The sequence below is a fragment of the Triturus cristatus genome, chromosome 4_1 (genome assembly GCF_964204655.1).
Source record: "Triturus cristatus chromosome 4_1, aTriCri1.1, whole genome shotgun sequence".
NCBI classification, from domain to species: Eukaryota; Metazoa; Chordata; class Amphibia; order Caudata; family Salamandridae; genus Triturus; species Triturus cristatus.
Window position 1 is genome coordinate 1145740454 of NC_140585.1, and position 23550 is coordinate 1145764003.

General features: G+C 45.5%; 1 protein-coding gene across 1 annotated transcript in view; it reads right to left on the reverse strand.

The window, feature by feature from the left end:
- Positions 1-23550, reverse strand: part of LOC146856217 (uncharacterized) — a 76017-nt gene that overhangs the window by 31249 nt on the left and 21218 nt on the right. Inside the window, exons 2-3 of the mRNA XM_085654277.1 lie at positions 9672-9729; positions 8590-8729 (exon numbers count right to left, since the gene is read on the reverse strand). Coding sequence (XP_085510403.1) covers positions 8590-8729; positions 9672-9729 — 198 coding nt within the window. The remainder of the gene's footprint in view (positions 1-8589; positions 8730-9671; positions 9730-23550) is intronic.

Below are 23550 nucleotides of genomic sequence, written 5' to 3' on the forward strand. Positions count from 1 at the left end.
CGTCGTCATAGCCAATTCTTATTCTAAAGAGGATGTTCTGAACTTTGTCGACCAACCTTCTCAGGTCAAGGCTTTTGTTTGGCCATGGTGCATAGTTTCAATACTATCCCCCTACCTTCTGGACCTCTCTTGAAAGGTGGGCGCGATCCTTTGGGTTTGGTCATTCTGGCTGCTCCAAACCAGCTGCTGCCTGACTCCATGGCTTCATGGACCCTGTCCGTGGCCCTGCTTCTAAAGAATCTGTAATCTACGAAGATGCTGGCCTGGGTATCTATGGCACTGACTATGACTCCATCACCAGCATCACCGTTCAAGCCAATTTTAGCACAGCTATCATGTTTTAAATCTACTGACATTACCTTAACAGTAAAATAGAAAGTACACGCCTGTTTCGATGATGAACCTCAGTCACAGCACCTTCCTAAGGCTGTGAAATTTGCCTGGATGAAGGATATTATAAGATCAGAATCTGCTGCCTTGGATGTGCACTGTAGGAAGTATGGGTGGATGACAGAAGAAAAATTCATAGGTTGACAATCTCACTCCTCTTTACAATAAGGATGCTGGCTTTGCCTTGAACCTATAAATTGCTAGTAGCCTTTACTGTTCACTACAGATGGCCACTCAGATGAAGACTGGTTTTAACCTCTGTGGTACGGAAAGTAGCTACAGCACTGGAATTGCCAATGCGGCAACGAAATTCAACATCTTGGCTAAGATCCTAACCATCTCTGAAACCACTATTGCTAATTAATGGAGAGTCCTTGGCTGCCTGGGAGAAATATTTCTCGGGTCTTGCAGTCCACACATAAATTGCACCATGCCAAATACTTGTGCCATCCAACCAAAAACTTTTGTCAGCAAACCCTTCACCAGAGAGTTTAGTGCAACAGGCATCATCAGCCAAATAACTCCTAACTCTTTCTCCATCACTCCTCCTGATTGTGAGGCTAATAGACCTTAATTCCCTGGGTAGGAAAGTCTTTGTGTCAGGCAACTGCATACAATACATGTTTCTTTAGCTGATACTTGGGCGCCTTGTGGGAACTGGCTACAATGTCCGCTTCTATGACCAGGTCCACAATGGTTTTGATACCGCCATAGAAATCCTGAAGTGCTGCCTTGATTCAACTGACACAATGGCCCGATCCATGACCAGGGTGGTTACTTAGTGCCAGCAGACGTTGGTGCATTCCATAGGCTTGTCCGGAGATGTCCAGGCAGCATTCATGGACATGCCCATTGATGGTGAGAAGCTCTGTTAGGAAAAGGCTGATGCTTACCTTAGACGCCTAAAGAATAGCCTCCTGGTGAAGTATTTACGCTAGCAGTACCGTTGCTTCTCCGGCTTCCACTTGGGAAACTTCTCATGGTAACTGGCCCAGCCAGCCCAGAAATCTCCCTATACGCTTTATCACTCCTTTCAGGGAAAGGGTGGATCGAAGGAACAGCAACACATTCAGCTGCAACAGCTGTGATCTACCCCATCTTTTGCTGGATCTGCTCCCTCGAAACCTCTTTGACTCCTCCACTACCAGCTTCAGTGGGGGACATAAGGTGGGTCTCCTACTGTGATAGCAATTGTGAGATGATCACAATGAATCACTGGATACTACAGATATGCCCTTCTCTTCCTGTCTCCCCCATCGATTGCTCTCCTTCTACAAGGAAGTGCTCTCTTGCACATGCCTCGATCTTAGAGGTCGAGATTCCTGCCCTATTAAACAAAGGGACAATAGAAATGATGTCCAAGGAAGAAAGGGAACACCTTTTTTACTTTCTTGGTTAACAAGAAGGATGAACATTTTCGGTCTGTCCAGGGTCTATGGCTCTTGAGCCTCTGGATAAGTTCAATATGTTGTCCTGAGCAAGCTTCTGCTGGTCTTCAATGAACAGGACTGGTTCTTGTTGCCAGAGCTTCAGGAATCCCTATATCCATCTGATGATTCTCACTACTCACAGGCATTACCCGCAATTCACAGTGGGGTCCCAACACCACCAGTTCCCAGTATTACTATTTTATCTTTCGACCGCTACGTAAGTGTTCACCAAAGTGCTGGCTGTGATGGCAGATTGACCTGGGAGTTCAGCAGTTGTTGTAGGTCTGTACGTGTATTGCTGGCTTGTGAAGGCTTGGTCCCCTCTTCTGGTCAAAGAACATCTTCAGTGCAGCACACCTCTTCTGCAAGACTTTAGTTTTTCCATCAATGGCCAGACGCTCCACCTAATCCCCACACGAGGACACACAGAGGATGGCCTTCTTAGGCGTGGTGCTCGATGTGACCTGCATGAATGCATTTCCACTCCCTGAAAAGATTGCTAACATTCGTGATATGATTCTATTGTTTTTGAAGGAAACTCTGATTTTGGTTCTTCAAGTCTTCTGGGTCTCAAAGTTTTATCTGTCCTGTTGGTACCACACTCCAGATGACGTATGGAGGCCTTTCAATGCCAGCTGAGGCAGAGATAGTTCCAGCATCAGTGAAACCTCTTGGCTCAGGTGTGCATTTTCATGTCTCTTCTCCCAGAACTCCATTGGTGAAAGTGCCCTCCCACCCTCATTGGATGGTCTCTTCAGTCCTATATAGTGGCAGGCCACCATTTTTACTGATACCACTTCATTGGGCCAGGGTGCTCAATGCCTCTGGTCTGTGTCATAACAACAGATGCATATATGTGGGCCGGAGTTATTGGCAGTTGTCTACTTCTAAAGGCATTTATCTGCATTATTCCTACCATCCCAGGAAAACACTAATCAAGTACTGGGAGACAATGTATTTATTGTCCATTACATCAAAAGTTAGTAACTTTTTGATTTTTATACTGTTTCCATACAGTGATGATTTCTGCCTGGCACTCTTTCTCTCCTCTTACAGACCTAGTCCCTCATGTTCCTCAATCAATCATTCAATCATCGGGCTTATAGAGCACACAGCTACTCAGTGAGTGTCCCGGCGCTAGCTAGACCTGTAGACAGATCATGTGCAACAGGTTTCTTAAATGCATTTTAAAACAGCCACGCCTTCAAGTGGCATTTAAAGGAGAGTTTGTCCTCTACTGAGCGAAGCTGCCGAGGAAGAGAGTTCCAGGAAGTAACCCCAAGGTATGAAACGGATGAACCACCCCATTTTTCCTCTTTGTCCTAGGGACCACTGCCAACAGCACATCTGAAGAGTGCGGACGGCGGGCAGGATGATAAGGTTTAATCCTTTCCATAACGCACTGAGGACCAGAGACAGGTTCTATGCCTTCCTGGAGGCAGGGTAATCCATGACACTGCTGCCTCTACTCCTTTCACAGTGTGAATCGTCTGACCAAGCCTAGGCCTTCCCTAAAAGCTGTGCTCTTTGGAGGTGCAGAGAGACTCACATAGCCGATGGTCTAACGTGCACAGTCTGGGTTCTTTCTACCTCTCAAAAATGGTCTTCCTAAGGAATTATATTTCCCATCCTTACAGAGCCATCAGCCTCCTCAGTGAACTTGATCATTCCTGGATGTGAACTATTGTAGTCATCTCTCCTATACAGAATGAATTTGTGCCTCGTGTACTCTCACAGGATGAAACTTTATGTTATGTTATAACGTTTTGTAGAGCGCACAGCTGCCCCAGCGAAGTGGCGTCCCGGGGCTAAGCAACAGAAGGAGAAGATGCTGAAAATGGAAGGCCTACAGAGAAGGGAAAAGATGGGTCTTGATGGCCTTACAAAAAGCAAGGTAGTTGTTAATGCTGCAGATGGAAAGAGGCAGTGAATTCCAGAGTTTAGATGCCAGAACACGGAAGGAACATCCACCAGCCCGCTCCCTCCTTACCCGGGGAACAACCACCAGATGGTGACCAGTCGAGCGGAACTGGCGTGTGGGAAGATAAGGTGACACCAGATTGGCCAAAATACCAGGGAAGAGAGATTCAGAATTTTAAAAGTAATGCAGAGGGCTTTGAATTCAACGCGTCTAGCCACCGGCAACCAGTGTAGCCAACGGATAGCATTAGTGGTGGAACAAATTCTAGGAAGGCCGAGAAGAATTCTGGCTGCTGCATTCTGGACCCTCTGCAATCTCAGAATCTCAGATTTGTTGGTTCCCAGGTAGAGCGAGCTGGCATAATCCAGTCTCGATAGGACGGAGGCTTGGACAATAGCCTGTCTAATGGGCGGATCGAAAAAGCCTAACAGCGGTTTGAGACCCCACAGTATGCCAAGGCACGTCCCTGCCACTTTTTTGGTTTGAACTTAAAAACTTAGTGCCGGATCTACCCAGACTCTGAGGTTTTTCACCACCTGTTTAGGGACAGGCGCACAACCAAGGGCAGCAGGCCACCATCGCTCACTCCACCGCTCTTCTTTGGGCTCACACAGTATGATTGGTACCACATTTCTTCATACCCACACAGGATGAGATCGTGTCTACTCGTGCTCCTCACACAGGATAAGGCCTCACCTCCTCATGGTCATCTTTACCCAGAATGATACCTTGTTTCCTCATTGTACTCAGATCGGAAAATCATTGCCTCCTCACATTACTTATGCAGAGACCTTTGCTCAGTTTGGCCCATCTCTAGGCCAGCCCTTTTCCTTCATAACGTAATCTCCCAACCCTGGGTGTGCATGCTCTCTCACATACATACACTCAGAACTCAGCAGATCACTCTCCCTAATAATTGGCATAGCAACACACTACATGCAATTTGGGCAGTAGATCATATCTTTGTAAATCCAATTTCTCCTATTACTTCTCATATAGCTTCTCGCTCTTGTTGAAAGCAAATGTGCCTAGTTTGTTCAGTTAGTAGTGTTGCTATACCTTCCACAAAGACTTGAGAAACCAGTTAGAGTAAGACCTGTGACCCTGGTCTCAGGCCTACGCTCTCCCCACAGCTCCGCTCCACCTGTGCTGCCGCTGAGCCATCCTGCCCCACCGGTAAGGTGTTCGAGGCCACCGCCAGCTTCTCATCCTGTGGGCTCTGTGCCCTGCCTCTTTGCCGCACCCGTAATTATTGTCTCCTCACCACGCCCGTAATTATTGTTACTGTTTTGGCTTTGTGTTTTTGTTTATTGTTCTTGTGGTTACTATCTGCTGCGTATTTCCCACTCATTCGTTGCTGTGTCTCCCCGCTGTGCCCTTATTGTGGTTACTGTCTGCTGTGCTTTTTTCCGCATTTTTTTCTTCACTGTGTGACGCTCGATTGCTACTAAGCTACGTTGTAGCTTCGTTGCACTTCGTGTAGTCCCCGCCGCTGCTGTCCCTGCGGCCCCACCCACCTGTCCACACTCACACGCTCCCCGCGTCCCAGCTGCCGTCCCTTCCCCCTCCCCTACTTAATGGCGGCCGCTGTGCTGTCGCACCGCTGGCACACCTACGGCAAGCCCGTCTGCACCCGTCCACGGCCCGGCCATGACCAGCACCAGGAACCCTGGATCTTCAACCATCCATCGCTACGACACCAACACCCTCCTCGCACTCAACCCTGGAAGACACACAGACTGCCAACAGGCCTCACCGAACACGACCCAAGGCCAGTTCTCCTGCCTCCGCTGCCACCGGACCGTCACCACCACCCTGACCTGCATCACCACCAGCACCAACGACACCCTCAGCTGCATCCTCCTCAACGTGCGCTCCGTACACAAACACGCCATGGAAATCTGGAACCTACACGACTCTCTCTCGCCTGACGTCACCTTCTTCACCGAGACCTGGGCCAATGCCGCCTCCGCCCCCGACATTAACACCTCTATCCCGGACGGCTACAAGATTCAGAGGACGGACCGTCCCAACCACTCGGGAGGAGGCCTCGCCCATGGCCGGACTGGCCATAGCGGGCACCGGGCGTTTCCCCGGTAGGCCGCTAGGATGGGGGGCGGTTTTAGGCCCCTGGGGGGCTGTTTTCGTTACTGGGGGTCGGCAATCGCGGCCCCCGCTAACAAAATCGGCCGAAACTGGCCCTCGCAAACTGCTCGGCTGCCCTCCCCCTCACCCCAGAGGGGGGGGCGGCTGAGCAGTTTGCCAGGGCCGGTTTCTGTTCCCAGTCCGGCCCTGGCCGTGCCATAGTCCACAAAAGCACCCTCCGCGTCTCCACCTCCAGCAAAACCTTCCCCTCCGCTGAACACCTGCCTTTCCAGATCAAGACCAGCCCTATGACCACACTCCGTGGGAACTCGTCTACAGACCCCCCGGGCCCCGGACACCCTTCATCACCGCCATCACTGATTTCATCGCACCCCACGCTATTGCATCAACGAACTACATACTAATTGGAGACCTCAATTTCCAACTCCACAACCCCAGCGACACCAACTCCACCACCCTTCATGACAACCTCACCAACATCAGACTCAACCAACTCGTCAATACACCGACACACAGGGCAGGGCACAACCACAACCCCATCTTCGCTGCAGGAAACAGCGTCCACTTCAGCCACACAACGCAACCCGCTTGGACTGACCACCACTGCGTCTACTTCACCATCGATAAACCCAAAGCACCTAAACCACGCCCACGCCCCCCCCGAAGGAATTGGAACAAGGTCACCGACGAGCAACTGAACTCCACCCTCTCCTGAGACAACCACACCTGGGGATCCGACGCAAACACCGCAGCCAGAGAACTCCACACATGGATCTCCAACTGCGCAGATGAGCTCACCCTGCTACGCAACCCCGGCAAACAACACCCCAGAAAAGCCGCCTGGTTCACCACCGACCTCCAAGATGCCAGGCGCACCTGCAGACACCTGGAAAAGAACTGGAGGAATACCAAGACAACCGACAGCTACTCCACCTACAAGGATGCCATGACAAACTACCACAACCAAATCAGAACAACCAAAAGGAACTTCATCCACAACAAAAGCCTCACCAACTCCACCAACTCCAAGGAACTCTTCAACATCATCCAGGAATTCACCAACCCATGCAGTGAAGCTGCATACATCTCCCTGTCCCAAGACCTTCACCGACCACCCACAAGACACCTCAGCCAGCCCCCCGCCTCCCCAAGACATCTACCACAGAGCCGCAGACACCATCGCGCCCCAACTGCAACATACCATCAACACCACCTTCAAAACAGGGCCCTTCCCAGACGACTGGAAGCGCGCCGAAGTCAGGCCCCTGCTCAAGAAGCCCACGGCCGACCCCACCGACTTAAAAAACTACCAGCCCATCTTTTATCTCCCCTTCACAGCCAAAGTGGCAGAGAAAACAGTCAACAGGGAACTGACATGATTCATTGAAGAGCAGCCGTCCTCGACCTGTCCCAATCCGGATTCCGAGCCAACCACAGCACCGAGACTGCCCTACTCGCCACCACAGACGACATCCGCACCCTCCTGGACCAGGGCCACTCCGCGGCCCTCATTCTCCTCGACCTGTCTGCAGCCTTTGACACCGTCTCTCACCGCACACTAATCACCAGACTACACGACGCCGGCATACAAGGAACTGCCCTAGACTGGATCCGCTCGTTCCTCACCGTAAGAAGACAAAGGATCAGACTGCCGCTTTTCCTCTCCGCCCCCACGGACATCACCTGCGAAGTCCCACAGGGACATTTCTGAGCCCAACCCTCTTCAACATCTACATGGCCCCCCTTGCACACAATGTCCGACAGCACGGCCTCAACATCGTATCCTACGCTGATGACACCCAGCTCATCCTCTTGCTCACCAAAGACCCCCATCACCGCAAAACTCAGCTTCCAGAGAGGAATACAAGAAGTGGCAGTCTGGATGACCATCAGCTGCCTAAAACTCAACTCCGAGAAGACAGACATCCTCATCCTTGGAACCACCCTCTCAGCATGGGACAACACCCGGTGGCCCATCGCCCTCGGAAGCCTACCTACCCCCTAAGACCACGCCAAGAACCTCGGCATCGTACTCGATTCATCACACCATGAACCGACAGGTCAACGCCGTCACCTCCAGCTGATTCAACACCCTCCGCATCCTCCAAAAGACCTTCAAATGGATCCCCCCGAATCAAGGAAAACAGTCACCCATGCACTCATCACCAGTAAACTCGACTTTGGCAACGCACTCTACGCCGGCATCAACAAGTCCCTATTCCGCAAACTGCAAACTATACAGAACACCGCGGCCAGATTCGTCCTCGGCTTCCCCCGGCACGAACACATCAGCCAACACCTGCGGCAACTCCACTGACTCCCAGTGGAGAAGAGAGTCACCTTCAAAATCCTCACTCATGCCTACACAACATCAGACCCAAATACCTAAACCACAGAATAAACTTCTACATACTCAAAAGAAACCTGCGATCATCCAGCCTCGCACTGGCAGAAACCCAGTGCATCCACAGAGCCAGATCAGGCGGAAGATTGCTCTCCCACATCGCAGCCAAGACCTGGAATGAGCTACCGGCAGACATCAGACGCACCCCCTCCCTGAATACCTTCAGGAAGACCCTCAAGACCTGGCTCTTCGGCTGAACGGAGCAGCATACCACCCCTTCTCAGCACCTTGAGACCCTCACGGGTGAGTAGCGCACTTACAATTCCCTGATTGATTGATTGATTGATTGAGTGAGAATGGTTTGGGAGCTATGAAAGTCTTACATAATGTAAATTCACCTTGTTCTCAGTTTGGTGAGGTGGCCATGATGCAGTGACCAACGCCCCGCTTCTTGTTGGCTTGGCCTCCCAACTCCTGCGGTCACTTCTCAGAGGCCGTTGCACAGGGAGTCTCAAGGAGGGTGTGCCGTCTGCTCCACCTACAGTTGGAGACATTCAATGGAAACATTTTGTGAACTGAAAGTCAATTGTCCTTCATCTTGCTCTTCTCTCCTCTTGCAAGAGTCTCACTCTTCCCCTCTCTCTATATGCCTGTGTATAGCTTCCTCTCACTGTGATGGGAGTGTTATTTTCCACACTTCTTTCTTCCTAATTCATTGTCTAAAACACATAAGTCACTCTTTAGCCTTCAGTCTTTGACTGCTGCCATCTTTCATTCACCTCGCTCTCTCCCCTTTTTAGGTTTCGCCTGCACAGCGCTTGCGCTGTGCTTGAGAAATCTTTTGTTTTTAATATAAACTTAAAATGGACTTCTCTCTTTCCTGGCTTCTCATTGGTTCCTGTGCATGCCACTCACCTTTCCTCCATTTCTATTTGCTGTACCATATTTACCTGCATTTACCAATGCTTGTTCCTGTCTGCTCCTCTTATTAGTTGCCTGCGGCCACAATACTGTTAACCTTCGCTTTGGTGGAACTATATTTTCATAAAATTTAGCTTTTTACTATTGCAGCATATTTATATCACAATTTATCACCCGGAGAGATTAAGTGATATGCATAGAATCACAGGATGTTGCACAGTGCTGCTGAGATACGAACCCGGATCCCCAGCTCTCGAGTCAGCAGCTCTGGCTGCTGTGTCACACCCTCTCCACTCCTGTGTTATCTGTCAGGGAGCTCTTTCCTTCTTCCGGACGATGATTGATGAAAACAGCTCTTTATCATTGCATAGGCGAAACCGATGCATTGCCAATGCTTGTTTCCTTCTCTGGTTGGTTCTGTGCCTCACTCCTTACATGCAATGGCGCCCCTGGTGGCCCAGTTTCATTTTCCTCCAATACTCTGAGCCCTCTATTTTAGTAGAGTTGCCTTTGAAAGTTTATCTATCCATCTAGCATATGGCCTGACATTGGGTCCTACCTTCACTGGGATAAGGTGTCTGCAGAAACCGCTCCGGAAGTTTCCATCTCATAAAAGCCTGTGAAGAATCAGTAGACAACAGATATTTAGGACAATGTCAGGGGGAGCGGAAAGAGTAGAGAAGCTTGAAAAGAGGAATAGGCATTGAGTATAACAATGACTCCCAAACAAAGGATGAAGAGATATTTGCAGCCATTTCTTTACAAATTCACACTAGTATCGAAAAACCATCAAACAATTGAAGCAAAAGATGATCATTGCTACTGAATGAATGCCCATCTTTGTTATACAAGGGCAAATGGGAGTTCCTGGAATAAAGTCATGTTATGCTTAGTAATGGCCCTTCAGGTGCAGATAGAAAGGAAAAGTGGGACTTTATAACAGAAAAGGAGATATCATTTATTATTCAGGCAAGAGCACAAAGGATGTGGGTTCCAGTGGTGTAATGAAACTCGAGGGCCCCGCCCCTGCAAATTACATGGTGGGGGGCATGCTCTGGACACAGTCACGATCTCTCAGGCAAGTGACCCGCTGCTCGTGCTGTGCCAAAGGGGGCCCCTTGGAAAGATCACCTCACCCACAGTTTGTTGGTGCATGCTTCATCATTGGTGACCTCTCCATGCCAAAGAAGTTGATTGAATACCACGTTGATCGACTCAAACAGTCCTAGAAGTTCCGAATACATTTTACCTGGATAAAAGCAAGGAATCAAATGTATTCCAAAATTATCTTAGGGTACACCCTAAAGGTATTCCTTTTATTTGGTGAGCACCCCATATATTTAAAAAAAAATATTTGTGGATGTTTGATGAAAAACAGTGTTTCATTCTTCCATAATGTCTCTCTAGCATGTTTCAGCCAAATTACGTGTCTAAACGGGTCACCGACCTTCTTCAGGGCTCCTATAATCCCTGCTTAGTATACATTCATACCATGCTATAGAAGGAGATACAGGGCTCTCATACCTGTTTCTAAAGGTTTCTCTTGTATCTGTAAAGATATCGGGTTCATGAACAATAGAAACAACTATTGTTAAAAATATTTTACCAATATTGGATTTTATACTCGCTCCTCATGCACAATGGATACTGTAAATCAAACAAACCAAGAATGTGTACCAGGTGATGTGTGAAATTGGTTCACTGCAAAATTGCAAACATGGTCATGCTTGTGTTGCACATTCACGGATCACTGTCACTTACCCCATTTTATGACAGTTTGCTTTTCTCTGGTCCTGACTGGGGGACACTTCCTTGTAGCCACTCACTTAGAGGCGCAATAGGTTAGTGTTGCTACATTTGGTAATTCTTTATCAATTTTCATCTCATTGGGCCATGTATGTCGTTATCATCCACATGTTTACCTAAGGCGCGCTTTGTATGGCTTGATTGGGTACTTATACATGTTTCACATACTGGTCATGCTGGTTTGTCAGAAGCTGGATCCGTACAACATTGCAGTTCAATCTCTGATCAGATGTCCATAGGCGATAAATCTAGCGCTGTTCAAAGTAGAGCAGTTTGGAATCCATGTTCATGGTGTCCAGGGATAAGTTTTCGACAATATACAATTCCAGGTAATTTTCAGAATGCCCTTTGTCCAGAAAGCGTCTCATGAGCGTACAAACAAATTAGCTCAAAAACTCAGTGAAGAAGTATACCTCCACAGGATAGTGCAGAAGGCTATGAAACTGGTGCTGAATAATCCTTGGGAACAACTACTCCAAATATTAAAAAAACAGAGACTGATCACCTAATATGCATTACAATGCTTGGGATTCACTCCAATCACGCAAAAAAAAAACATTAACAAGCAGTAGACAATCCTTACAACTGGATCATTAAAATAAAAATAAAAATGATGGGGCACATTTACAAGGCCCCTGCTCCGCCGGAGCATCCCTTTTTTTGCTGCTCCGCTGGTGCACAATGCTGAGCCATATTTACATGGCCACACAAAGCCACCCTGCGTGACTTTTCATGGCCTTGTAAATATGGACTCCTTTCAAGCATTACTGTGAAAGGGGCGTTCCATGGGTGTTGCTGTGGTTGTTCCCGCGCAACACCCATGGACTCTGACGCAATCCCAGATTTACAAGGTTTCGTAAACCCGGGAGTGCGTCACATTCTAACACCTCTCCAGGGGAGGCATTAAAGTGGCGCTACAAGGAGAAATACCTTTATTTCTCCTCTTTTTTTGCTCTTTATATGTTGCTGCATTCTGCAGCACACATAGAAGGAGTAAAACACCATCAATGATAGGTTTTTGTGCAGGAAGGTTTATCTTCCTGCACAAAAACAATCATCACTGCAACGCAGGCACCCTGGCACCAGGCGCATTGGTGCTAGGCAGCCAATTGTGCACCAGCGTAGAGGAAAGCACAGGGATGAGTCGCATTGCTATAAATACAACGCATCCCTGCACTCTACTAATGACGCAGCACAGCGCAGCAAGATGGCTAGCGGCGCTGCGTCATTTTCTAGTAAATATGCCCCTATGTTCTCATTCCATTGTGGTAAGTGACATCGCCACATACTGTAAGATCTTTATGCAACCGTCCTCCAATAACTGGTCATTTCCCCTGTGGACACTGCAATATTTGCCTAATTACTAAAAAAGTAAAAGAACAGGATCTAGGTCTCTGTACACTATGGATCTTAAAAACGACACCAATTGTGACTCGAATATTGTCATTTATATTATCATCTGCCTATGCAAACTTAAATACATTGAAATGGCAGCACGAAAAATCGACACATGTATAAACGAACATAGGAGCACAATAAGGTGTAACACATCAATAGCTAAGCTAATAAGACACTTTCTAAAGAGGCATTCTGAAAGGATCTTGAATGGTATGTTGATGAAAAACTAGCCCTAAACACCAAAAATATGTATTCCAAACTGCTTTACTTTCAGCGCTAGATTTCGCTCCTAAGGACGTCTGATCAGGGACTGAACGATAATGTCTTATGGACCCAGCTACTATCAAAGTATCACGACCAGTATGTGAAACATGTATGAGTACCCATTCAAGACATTCAAATCATGCCCTTGATCTCGATCAGATTAATGTCATGGCGAATTACAAAACACCCATGCTCCTGCTGAGAAAGAGAGTTTCTAGCATGGCTACCCAAAATAATTGCTAACCAATAATTACTATAGAGGAGTGCATGAGATCCTACAGGTAATCGGGACACCACCTAACAGGAGGTAAGAGTCCATCAGCCCACCCTTATTGGCGGAGCATCGTCATCTGGAACTCTAAGGAATCACGGTCTGAGCCCAGGATCGCGGGTCACCGAAGACTCTGCTTGGTGCACAGGCCAGTGATACCCAAAAGGAAAATAAACTCCTGCCAGGGTTTGTACCCAAGACTTGAGGACTCAAGTGATGTGCAGTGCTTATATGTGATGTGAGATTAAAAATGAATACTTGGTCAAAAAATATGTTTAATGAGAATTAACCAGGTTTCATATCTAAAAGAACCTATAGTCTTCTTCAAAATTCTATAGACTAATTCTTGGTTCGATTATGGTGTGGTCGACATGTTTCAGCCGGAGTGGTCACTTGACCCGGCTTTCTTCAGGACCGAAAAACAAAACACAGCTAAAATGCTACTGCTGAAATAATAATAAGTGAAAATCAAGACCCATGCAGTCCAAACGTGAATGTTGGGTAAAATAGTGGCAAATGCCACCCTACCAGACAAGCAGTCTCGTGCTTGAGGGCAAGAACAATGTCTCCATTCCTAGAAAAAGAATCCAAAAGTAAAACATTGGAAGTAGACATCATGCACAGCAAAACAGCACTACTGGTCGCTATTCAACAGAGCTAGTTCAGCACTGCCCTTATTTCAAAGAAACTCAAAATGATGTTTGCAAATACAACATTGTGTAAATCATAATAAAAAACTCACCCAGCTTTTTGTGGGAGAACTACCTCACCTCACCCGGCTGACTGCTCGGAGAAGGAGGCACCGCTCTGTTTAAATGTGGAGAAAAAGCCAGATTGCATATTGATACCTATCCACTTCAGACTCGACACATATACCTTTAAACATTTCATAAAACCTTAAAAAATAAAAAGTCAAGGACCTCGAAGCAACCCATGTGTACGTCATTGTTAGTTGATGAAATATATTTACAAAACCCTGTCTTAATCTGGTGTGACAAGACCAAAGGCAGAGCTACAATTCATTGTTGCCTATGTGGTTTGAAATGGTGTGTTCCTCCATTAATTCCTAAACGGGTAAATAGTCTGACTAGCCCAGTGAAACTATACTATGGCCAATCCGAAAAAAACTATTTGTAAGGGGAGTAATTTTTAACTCTACACAGTCACAAAGCCTCCCAACATTTATAACATAGGAAACCACTTCATCATGATTAGATTTCAAACTTTAAACAGATGAACCCTCAACAGGCATACCTCCACCCTTACCTGTCCGTCGATACCTCAGACTGGCCCACGAGCTGTCTGGAAGGTATTGGCAGGAAGGGGAGGGTTCTTTTTATAGAAGCCGCGATTGACGTAATCGCTATCAATTGTATTCAGGTGTGGGTTTAGCCAGAATACGTCCCGCGAACATTGGACGAGAAGCGCATGCGCGTAACTGAAATGCATGCCGCCGAATGTGAGCACTAGTCCAAGACCTAGTGCGCAGGTGCCAGTAATCAGTGTTACAAGGCAGCGCAGTGCAAAAGAAGCATGTTTTGCATCCGGCGCTACAGTAAGAGGAATAAAGATGTAAAGACCCTATTACAAGTGGCCATACCGGGAAATGACATAAGTCTCATGGAGAAAACAGAGACATACAGTATTCCACAGCCAGGGACACAAAATGTATGCCGCCGAAGGTGCGCACTTAGTCAAAACCTAGTGCGCAGGTGCCAGTAATCAATACCACCTCACAACGCCTGCGTAGTGCAAAAGAGGCATACTTTGCATCAGACGCTGCACTTAAGGGAATACAGATGTGAAGACTTTCCCCAGTCACTATTACAAGTGTCCGTCACGGGACATCACATAAGTCTCATGGCAATAGCAGAGACATACAGAATTCCACAACTAGGAACACCACGTGAAGTTACAATCCCTTTCTGTACCTCAAATGTATATTTAAAAGACAGATAGGGAATGGAAAAGATATATATACACATCGCTGGAACATGCCCACCGATGTGAATAATAGCAGGAAATACCTGCTTGCAGACACCTGGCTTGTGAATAGCAAATCACTTCGTCCTTTCTAATTCATGTTATATATAGCACTACTGTTTCGGCTAAAAAAAGGGGGAATACGAGCTAATAATGACTGGCTTAACCAGGACCAGTTGACAGATGAAATGCCCATGTCAGATGTATCAGAAAAACCCCGCTGATAGCGTATTAATGTCTTTTCATTTTGAGACTTCCTGTCGGAACGCACAGGACTTCTAAAAGAGTATTTAAGGACAAAAACGGCCAAGTACAGAGACAGGTCAGCAGAGAGCCGTATATTATAGCACAACGGTGGGCGCTGTATCAAGACACATCTGACTCAGTATAAGGTGTCTCTTGAAAGGAGTGCAACAACTATATCAAGGGAATGCCATATAAGGTTGAATGTCTGATCACTCAATGAGAAAATCAGATGTCGTGTTGCTCAAAATAACAGAAGTGAGTCAATTATCAAAGATGTTACAACTTAGCCGGTCTCAAAAAAATGTGAGTACATTGATTAATTGACCTAAGCTTCAAAGAGAAGCCCACGGTATACTGTCATTTAATCCTTTTGTATCTGTCTTCAACTTGAAAATCCATCTTTGTTCTTTAGAAAATAAGAATTCTGTATGTCTCTGCTATTGCCATGAGACTTATGTGATGTCCCGGGACGGACACTTGTAATAGTGACTGGGGAAAGTCTTCACATCTGTATTCCCTTAAGTGCAGCGTCTGATGCAAAGTATGCCTCTTTTGCACTACGCATGCATTGTGAGGTGGTATTGATTACTGGCACCTGCGCACTAGGTTTTGACTAAGTGCGCACCTTCGGCGGCATACATTTCGTGTCCCTGGCTGTGGAATACTGTATGTCTCTGTTTTCGCCATGAGACTTATGTCATTTCCCGGTATGGCCACTTGTAATAGGGTCTTTACATCTTTATTCCTCTTACTGTAGCGCCGGATGCAAAACATGCTTCTTTTGCACTGCGCTGCCTTGTAACACTGATTACTGGCACCTGCGCACTAGGTCTTGGACTAGTGCTCACATTCGGCGGCATGCATTTCAGTTACGTGCATGCGCTTCTCGTCCAATGTTCGCGGGACGTATTCTGGCTAAACCCACACCTGAATACAATTGATAGCAATTACGTCAATCGCGGCTTCTATAAAAAGAACCCTCCCCTTCCTGCCAATACCTTCCAGACAGCTCGTGGGCCAGTCTGAGGTATCGACGGACAGGTAAGGGTGGAGGTATGCCTGTTGAGGGTTCATCTGTTTAAAGTTTGAAATCTAATCATGATGAAGTGGTTTCCTATGTTATAAATGTTGGGAGGCTTTGTGACTGTGTAGAGTTAAAAATTACTCCCCTTACAAATTGTTTTTTTCGGATTGGCCATAGTATAGTTTCACTGGGCTAGTCAGACTATTTACCCGTTTAGGAATTAATGGAGGAACACACCATTTCAAACCACATAGGCAACAATGAATTGTAGCTCTGCCTTTGGTCTTGTCACACCAGATTAAGACAGGGTTTTGTAAATATATTTCATCAACTAACAATGACGTACACATGGGTTGCTTCGAGGTCCTTGACTTTTTATTTTTTAAGGTTTTATGAAATGTTTAAAGGTATATGTGTCGAGTCTGAAGTGGATAGGTATCAATATGCAATCTGTCTGGCTTTTTCTCCACATTTAAACAGAGCGGTGCCTCCTTCTCCGAGCAGTCAGCCGGGTGAGGTGAGGTAGTTCTCCCACAAAAAGCTGGGTGAGTTTTTTATAATGATTTACACAATGTTGTATTTGCAAACATCATTTTGAGTTTCTTTGAAATAAGGGCAGTGCTGAACTAGCTCTGTTGAATAGCGACCAGTAGTGCTGTTTTGCTGTGCATGATGTCTACTTCCAATGTTTTACTTTTGGATTCTTTTTCTAGGAATGGAGACATTGTTCTTGCGCTCAAGCACGAAACTGCTTGTCTGGTAGGGTGGCATTTGCCACTATTTTACCCAACATTCACGTTTGGACTGCATGGGTCTTGATTTTCACTTATTATTATTTCAGCAGTAGCATTTTACCTGTGTTTTGTTTTTCGGTCCTGAAGAAAGCCGGGTCAAGTGACCACTCCGGCTGAAACATGTCGACCACACCATAATCGAACCAAGAATTAGTCTATAGAATTTTGAAGAAGACTATAGGTTCTTTTAGATATGAAACCTGGTTAATTCTCATTAAACATATTTTTTGACCAAGTATTCATTTTTAATCTCACATCACATATAAGCACTGCACATCACTTGAGTCCTCAAGTCTTGGGTACAAACCCTGGCAGGAGTTTATTTTCCTTTTGGGTATCACTGGCCTGTGCACCAAGCAGAGTCTTCGGTGACCCGCGATCCTGGGCTCAGACCGTGATTCCTTAGAGTTCCAGATGACGATGCTCCGCCAATAAGGGTGGGCTGATGGACTCTTACCTCCTGTTAGGTGGTGTCCCGATTACCTGTAGGATCTCATGCACTCCTCTATAGTAATTATTGGTTAGCTATTCTTCTTTTTACGGACTTTGCACCTTCTGATGGTTATTTGTAGTATTTTGATGGGATTGGAGGTGTTTTAGTCCTAAAACTAAGTCCCTTTTTGACCCTCTTATAAAATAGGTTTTTTGGTACCCAAAATAATTGACTTCAAATTTTAAGACATGGAGTTAAAATGGCACCGAAACATGCCATAACACCTAATTACTACAGATGCGCGCCATCTTCGTGGGATTATGGTACTCAAGGGTGCATTAGTGTCCACATATCTTTTGTAAGTCTATCATGCCCACACAAAATTATAAAGTGAGGGCATTTGTTTTATCTCATAAAACATTTCTGGCAATGAGGGCCAAAATCAATTGCCAAACATTCCAATAGACAAACTTTAGCCTCTATGGTATATGGTGTATATATAGTGATCCTCAAAGTACGACCCAGGGGCCACAGGCAAACCCTCCTGACTTTTACATGTGGTTCCCTGGTCAACAGCAGCACTGTGCTGCTGTTCACTCGACTCAGCACTAACATTAAAACGATGTTAAATATGCAGGCAAGCATTTATTTAAAGGTTAATTGAAGTTAAAGATAGGAAGTAACTAGGTTGTCCTGCACCACTTAACTTTAGGAACACCTCACTTTTCAAAGCCATCTTGCAGCAAAAGTGTAAAACTATGATAAAGTCTCTTCAAAATTCAAAAGATTGATTTCAGTAACACGCAGAAACATTTCACCTTAGTATATCGGATTATATCAGTGTATTGAGAAGTATTTTGTAAGTCATAGTTTTCAAATATGAATTTAGAAACATTCATTCTTCCCCCCACACTGACAACAATGCCAATAGTGAACTAAGAGGCAAGTCAGTTGTTATGTGCACTCTTAGGGTGGCCTCCTATTATGCATAAACAAGATTATAGTTTATTAAATCAAACACAGGAGACGGTTTTGCACAGCACATATTCTGAAGTCATGTATTTTGAGGTCCTCTTATGTGTGATAATAAAAGAAAAATGAGGAAAAGTGAAATAAAACAATTGCATTGGAGCACACAATTAGGTAAAGTAGGGAATCCCAGGTTTTCTGGGTTTAGATTGTGCAATTCAGCCACTAGATGTATATTCCTAGCTTAGCCTATACCCACCATAACACCCTCCCACCCCCCACCTGGATTGCCACCCTGCTGGCATTGACGCAGCCCTTGGTCACATCACAGACCAAACTTTGTGGCCCCAGGGAAAATGTTTCTGAGTACCCATGTCTATATCAATAGAAAACAGTGAAATCTACAGTACTTATCAAGCCTAGATGCTATTGCGCATTACATTATGTGATGCGCACACGTAACAAAATTACGTGATTTGGCAGTGCACGTTAACACGGGTCCCCACTGCTTAAATTTATGCCATATGACATTACCTTTGTTCCAGAACTGTCAGATAAGAGGAATGATAGGTTTGTCAGCAGCACTTCACCCTTGAAGAAGTAAATACTTTTAACAAAAAAAAACCTATTGGATTAAAATCCTAATGCTCAACACATCGGCAACAATCAAAAGATGCCAAATTTGCATTTGTCTTGATGATTACGCATAAACGGCTATCACAAACCTCTTCGCGTGCAAGTCCCGTGCATGTCTGTATTTTTAACACTGGCTTGGAATGTGAATATGACAACCCGATGCATAGATCGTTATGTGATCTGAAGTTCTGTTTTTAAATGTACTTGTTAAACAGTTTATGCATGGCTTTTTTGTCTATGTTGACCCAAATTATGATTAGGAGAATAATCACATACATAACCCTATGACATGAAAATTGAAGAATATCCCATTGTTGCTCCACAAACTTATTGCGCCTCTAAGTGTGTGACTTCAGGGAAGTTTCTCCCCCATCATGACCAGAAAAAACAAACAGCTCTAAAATTGGTTAAGTTACAGTGTTATGTGAATATGCAACAAATGTATTTCCACGGTTCAATTTTTGGAGTGAATTAATGTCACACATCACCTGGTACACGTTCTTGGGGCCTGATTTATACTTCCGCGGATGGAGGTAAATCCTACAGTGTGGTGATGTACTTTAATCCCACCATTTCCAGGGTCCTCAGCCTGCCAAATTTAGAGGTCTGCGGACATCTCCAAACATTGGCAGGAACGAGCGTATGGCGGTTCCTGTCAATTTACTGCAAGAGTGCCATAGGGCTTCATCAACCTGGTGGTGCCATCCAACACACTTTCAATACGTTTGTTTATTTTCAAGAACAAAATCCCAAAGAAAAATTTTATTTTTTTAAATAAAACTACTAATGAGCCTCCCACCGTGGAAGTTTTCTCCTGTGGTATTTGGTCATTTAAAAGCTTTTCCTTCCCTTTACCAGTCCATTTTTATGGCAATCTGTAGAAGTTGAAACTGGCCATTCGACCTCCTACTCTAAAGTAGGTAGGCGGTCATATGGCCAAAACTCAGTTGGCCGACACTCCGTTAGGCCGTTAGCAAACTATGTCAGCTACAGACCCAGTCCCTGACAAACTGAAGGTCTGCCCGACTCTAAAGGAGGTGGGCAGATGTCCAGTTTGGCAGAGAGGGTACTCTGTCACTATTGCGATGGAGTAACCTCTCTGCTCAACTCTTTATCAGGCCCTTAGTTTGTTTAATATGCAGGGTACACTGTGCTTGGGATGCAAATATTAAATCCAATAATAATAACATATTTTAAACTATTTTTGTTTCTATTTTTCATGAAATGTTTTTAGGAACATGTTTGAGAGCTCCATGCCTCATTCTATTGCTTGATATGAATGCATATTAGGGATTATAGGAACGCTGAAGAAGTCCAGTGACCTGTTTAGGCACATAATTGGGTCAAAACATGTTAGGAAGACATTATGGATAGATGAAACATTGATTTTCATCACATATCCTACAAATAACCTTTAAATCATTTCTAGGTGACTCGCCAAATAAAAGGACTAACTTTAGGGTATACCCCAAGATATTTTGATAACACCTCTGGGTCCCTTTTTTCATCCAGTCGAAATTTACTTGGAACTCCCAGTACTGGTTGAGTCCATCAAGGTGATATTCACCTTCCTTGGCGTGAAGAGGTCACCAATGATGAAGTATGCCACAAAAAACTGTGGGCAAGGTGAGCTCTCCAAATATCATTAGAGACTTGAATGGGTAAAGAGGACACCAGAGGTGGGTCCGCCTTTTATAAGAACTAGGCACTTGTGTGTGTGAATGTTTCTAGGAAGGTTGTGCCCAGGTCTCTCTCTCTCTCTCTCTCTCTCTCTCTCTCTCTCTCTCTCTGTCCCTCTCTCTCTCTCTCTCTCTCTCTCTCTCTCTCTCTCTCTCTCTCTCTCTCTGTCCCTCTCTCTCTCCCTCTGTCCCCCTCCCTCCCTCTCCCTCTCCCTCTCTCTCGCTCTCTCCCCTCCCTCCCTCCCTCTCTCTCTCTCTCTCTCGCTCTCTCTCTTTCTCTCTCTCTCTCTCTCTCTCCCCCTCGCTCCCTCTCTCTCTCTCTCTCTTCCCCTCCCTCCCTCTCTCTCTCTAGCTCTCTCTCTCCCCTCCCTCCCTCCCTCCCTCCCTCCCTCTCTCTCTCTCTCTCTCTCTCTCCCTCTCTCTCTCTCTTCCTCTTCCTCTTCCTCTTCCGTAGGTCAGCTGTAGTGCTTCATGTATTGGACTCTGGAAGCAAAGGCCTTATAAAACAATCTTGTTGCTTGTGTGTGGATTAAGGTTAATTCTGCTCTGGAAGTAGCTCCCGCAGTCCAGATTCCCCAGCAGTAGCGTGTGCTCCAGACAGAAATGAATTTTGTGCTAACCTGAATACATTCAGCGCTACCTTGGCTGCACCACTAGACTCTACTATAAATGACGCAGCATTAGGAAGCTAAATTTAGAATGTAATTCCCCACTCTCAGTACCCACAATTTTCTGGTCCAAGTACATTGGAATGGTTTGCATGACCAGAACTCATTCTGTATATTTGAATGAGACAAGCAAGCCACTTCCATAAATAAATGTACAAAGGCAGGCGATTTGTTGTTCAATATGGGGCAGACAGCCTCTAAAATAATAGTCACTTTATTTTGTGTTAGTCTAAACTGCAAAGTCTGTCAGTCAGTCAGTCAAAAAATCTTTATTCGGCTAGTAAAAGCCATAAAAGCACAAGATAAATACACCAGGAGCAATTATTAGAGCAAGACCATAGAACACCATAAATACACAGCGAATACAATTTACAGATATAAATTTCCCTGAAACCATATTTAAATAAAGGATAAAATAGATATATGGCTCAATTAAAAACAAAGACTATAAAAATTCAGCATATAAAATTCATCAGAGAACAATTCTTGTGCATTTCATCAGGGAAGGTACAAATTCACCTATACAGGAGGTATCTTTCTCCTAATTCTTATAGCACCAGAGAAATACCTAGCAACTACAAAACAAATCATGGACGGGGAGAGCATCTACAGTTATAGTAATGCTGGCCTTGCTTGGACAAAATGGCATGAGCTCAGAAGGGGAAAAATGAAATTTTTACGCAGAGGGACATCAAATTCACAAAAGAGAGTAAAGTGCAAAGTGTCCTGATCTGAAAAATTGTGATCGGGACATGGCTCTGAGTTCCCGGCTTCAAAAAGCCTTTTGGAAAGGCTAATAGCCGATGGATAACATTCAATCTAAATCTGGTTAACAGCAAACGATGATGGACGTTATTGACAAGAGAAAGGTAGGGGTGCGCCCATGGGCATGGACTAACTGTAATGTACGTTCTCACCCGTATGCTTAGCACTTTCCACGCTGTCCCTGACCTCCTGTCACCTGGCCAGAAACTGGGATTTAATCCTCCTGATGTCAATAGGTCGTAACAATTTGGGTTTGTGTACAGATCGGGACAACCTAGACCTCTCATCTGCTCCGCTATATACCCTAACAAAGGAATACGCAGAGCCCTCTCTAGAGCCATGCAATGCGCTATAACCAGTTGATTCAGGGCGGGGACTCGGGAGGACCAAATTCTCATCCTTCGTACTAAAAGTGCAACTGCAATATGATCAGAAATGTATCCCATGCCAAGCTCCTAGTTTAACGTGAAAGCGGGGATGCAGTGGGGGACAGCAAGGAGCCTACACAAGCATCTATTTTACATCACCTGTAGATCTTTCACATCTTTATATCCCCACACGTCACAGCCATAGAAGGCCATCGGGATACATTTTCCCCTATACGCTTTTAACAATGCAAGGACGGGCTTTGTTCTCATCCTTTTTGCAAAGTCAATAGTAGCCCCCACCGCCCTTGTCAGAACGTTCTTTTTGTGTGCTCTCTGTGCCACTCATGACCCGTTATCGTCAAACAGCACACCGAAATAGGGGAAGGTTTGGACTTTAGTGAGTTCTGCCCCCCTGCAGAAGAACTTACACCTCGCAGCCTCTTAGAGCCAATTGTCATGGTGTGTGATTTAGAGAAACGGGTTGCTAAATCAAGCGAGTTCATAAAATCTATAAAAAGTCTAAAAGTTTTTGTAGTCCTACACCTGTCCTGGCAAACAACACTGCATCATCTGCATACAGAAGTGCGGGTATAACTTTGGCTCAAGCTCTCGGGATGTCTCTACTAGTAGCCGAGAGGATGTCCCCTAACTTTTTAATGTAGAGTGTAAACAGTAGGGAGGGCCAGGATACACCCCTGCCTGACCCCTTTCTTAACAGCCCACGAAGCTGACACACTACCATCCACATTGTATTTAACCACTGCCCTGGTGTTATTATGGGAAGAGTGTAGAAATGCCACTGGATCCACCCCAAGACCTAGCTCCAAGAGAAGTGACCATAGCTTGGATCTGTTAACACGGTCGAAAGCCGACATTAAATCCATGAAAGCCATGTGCAAAGATACCTTTTTTGCTATTGTATACTTACCCACCAACAAATGTAGGTTAATACACTGGTTTAACATCCCTTTTCCCTGTCTAAAGCCATACAGTAAGTCTGAGACAATGTTAAACTCGTCTAGCCAGGTGGTTATCCGATCCAGAACCACATTCCCAATGATTTTTTCTGCTGAGTCTAAGAGGGAAATTGGTCGATAACATACTGTATCGTCCCAAGATCCCTTTTTAAAGATC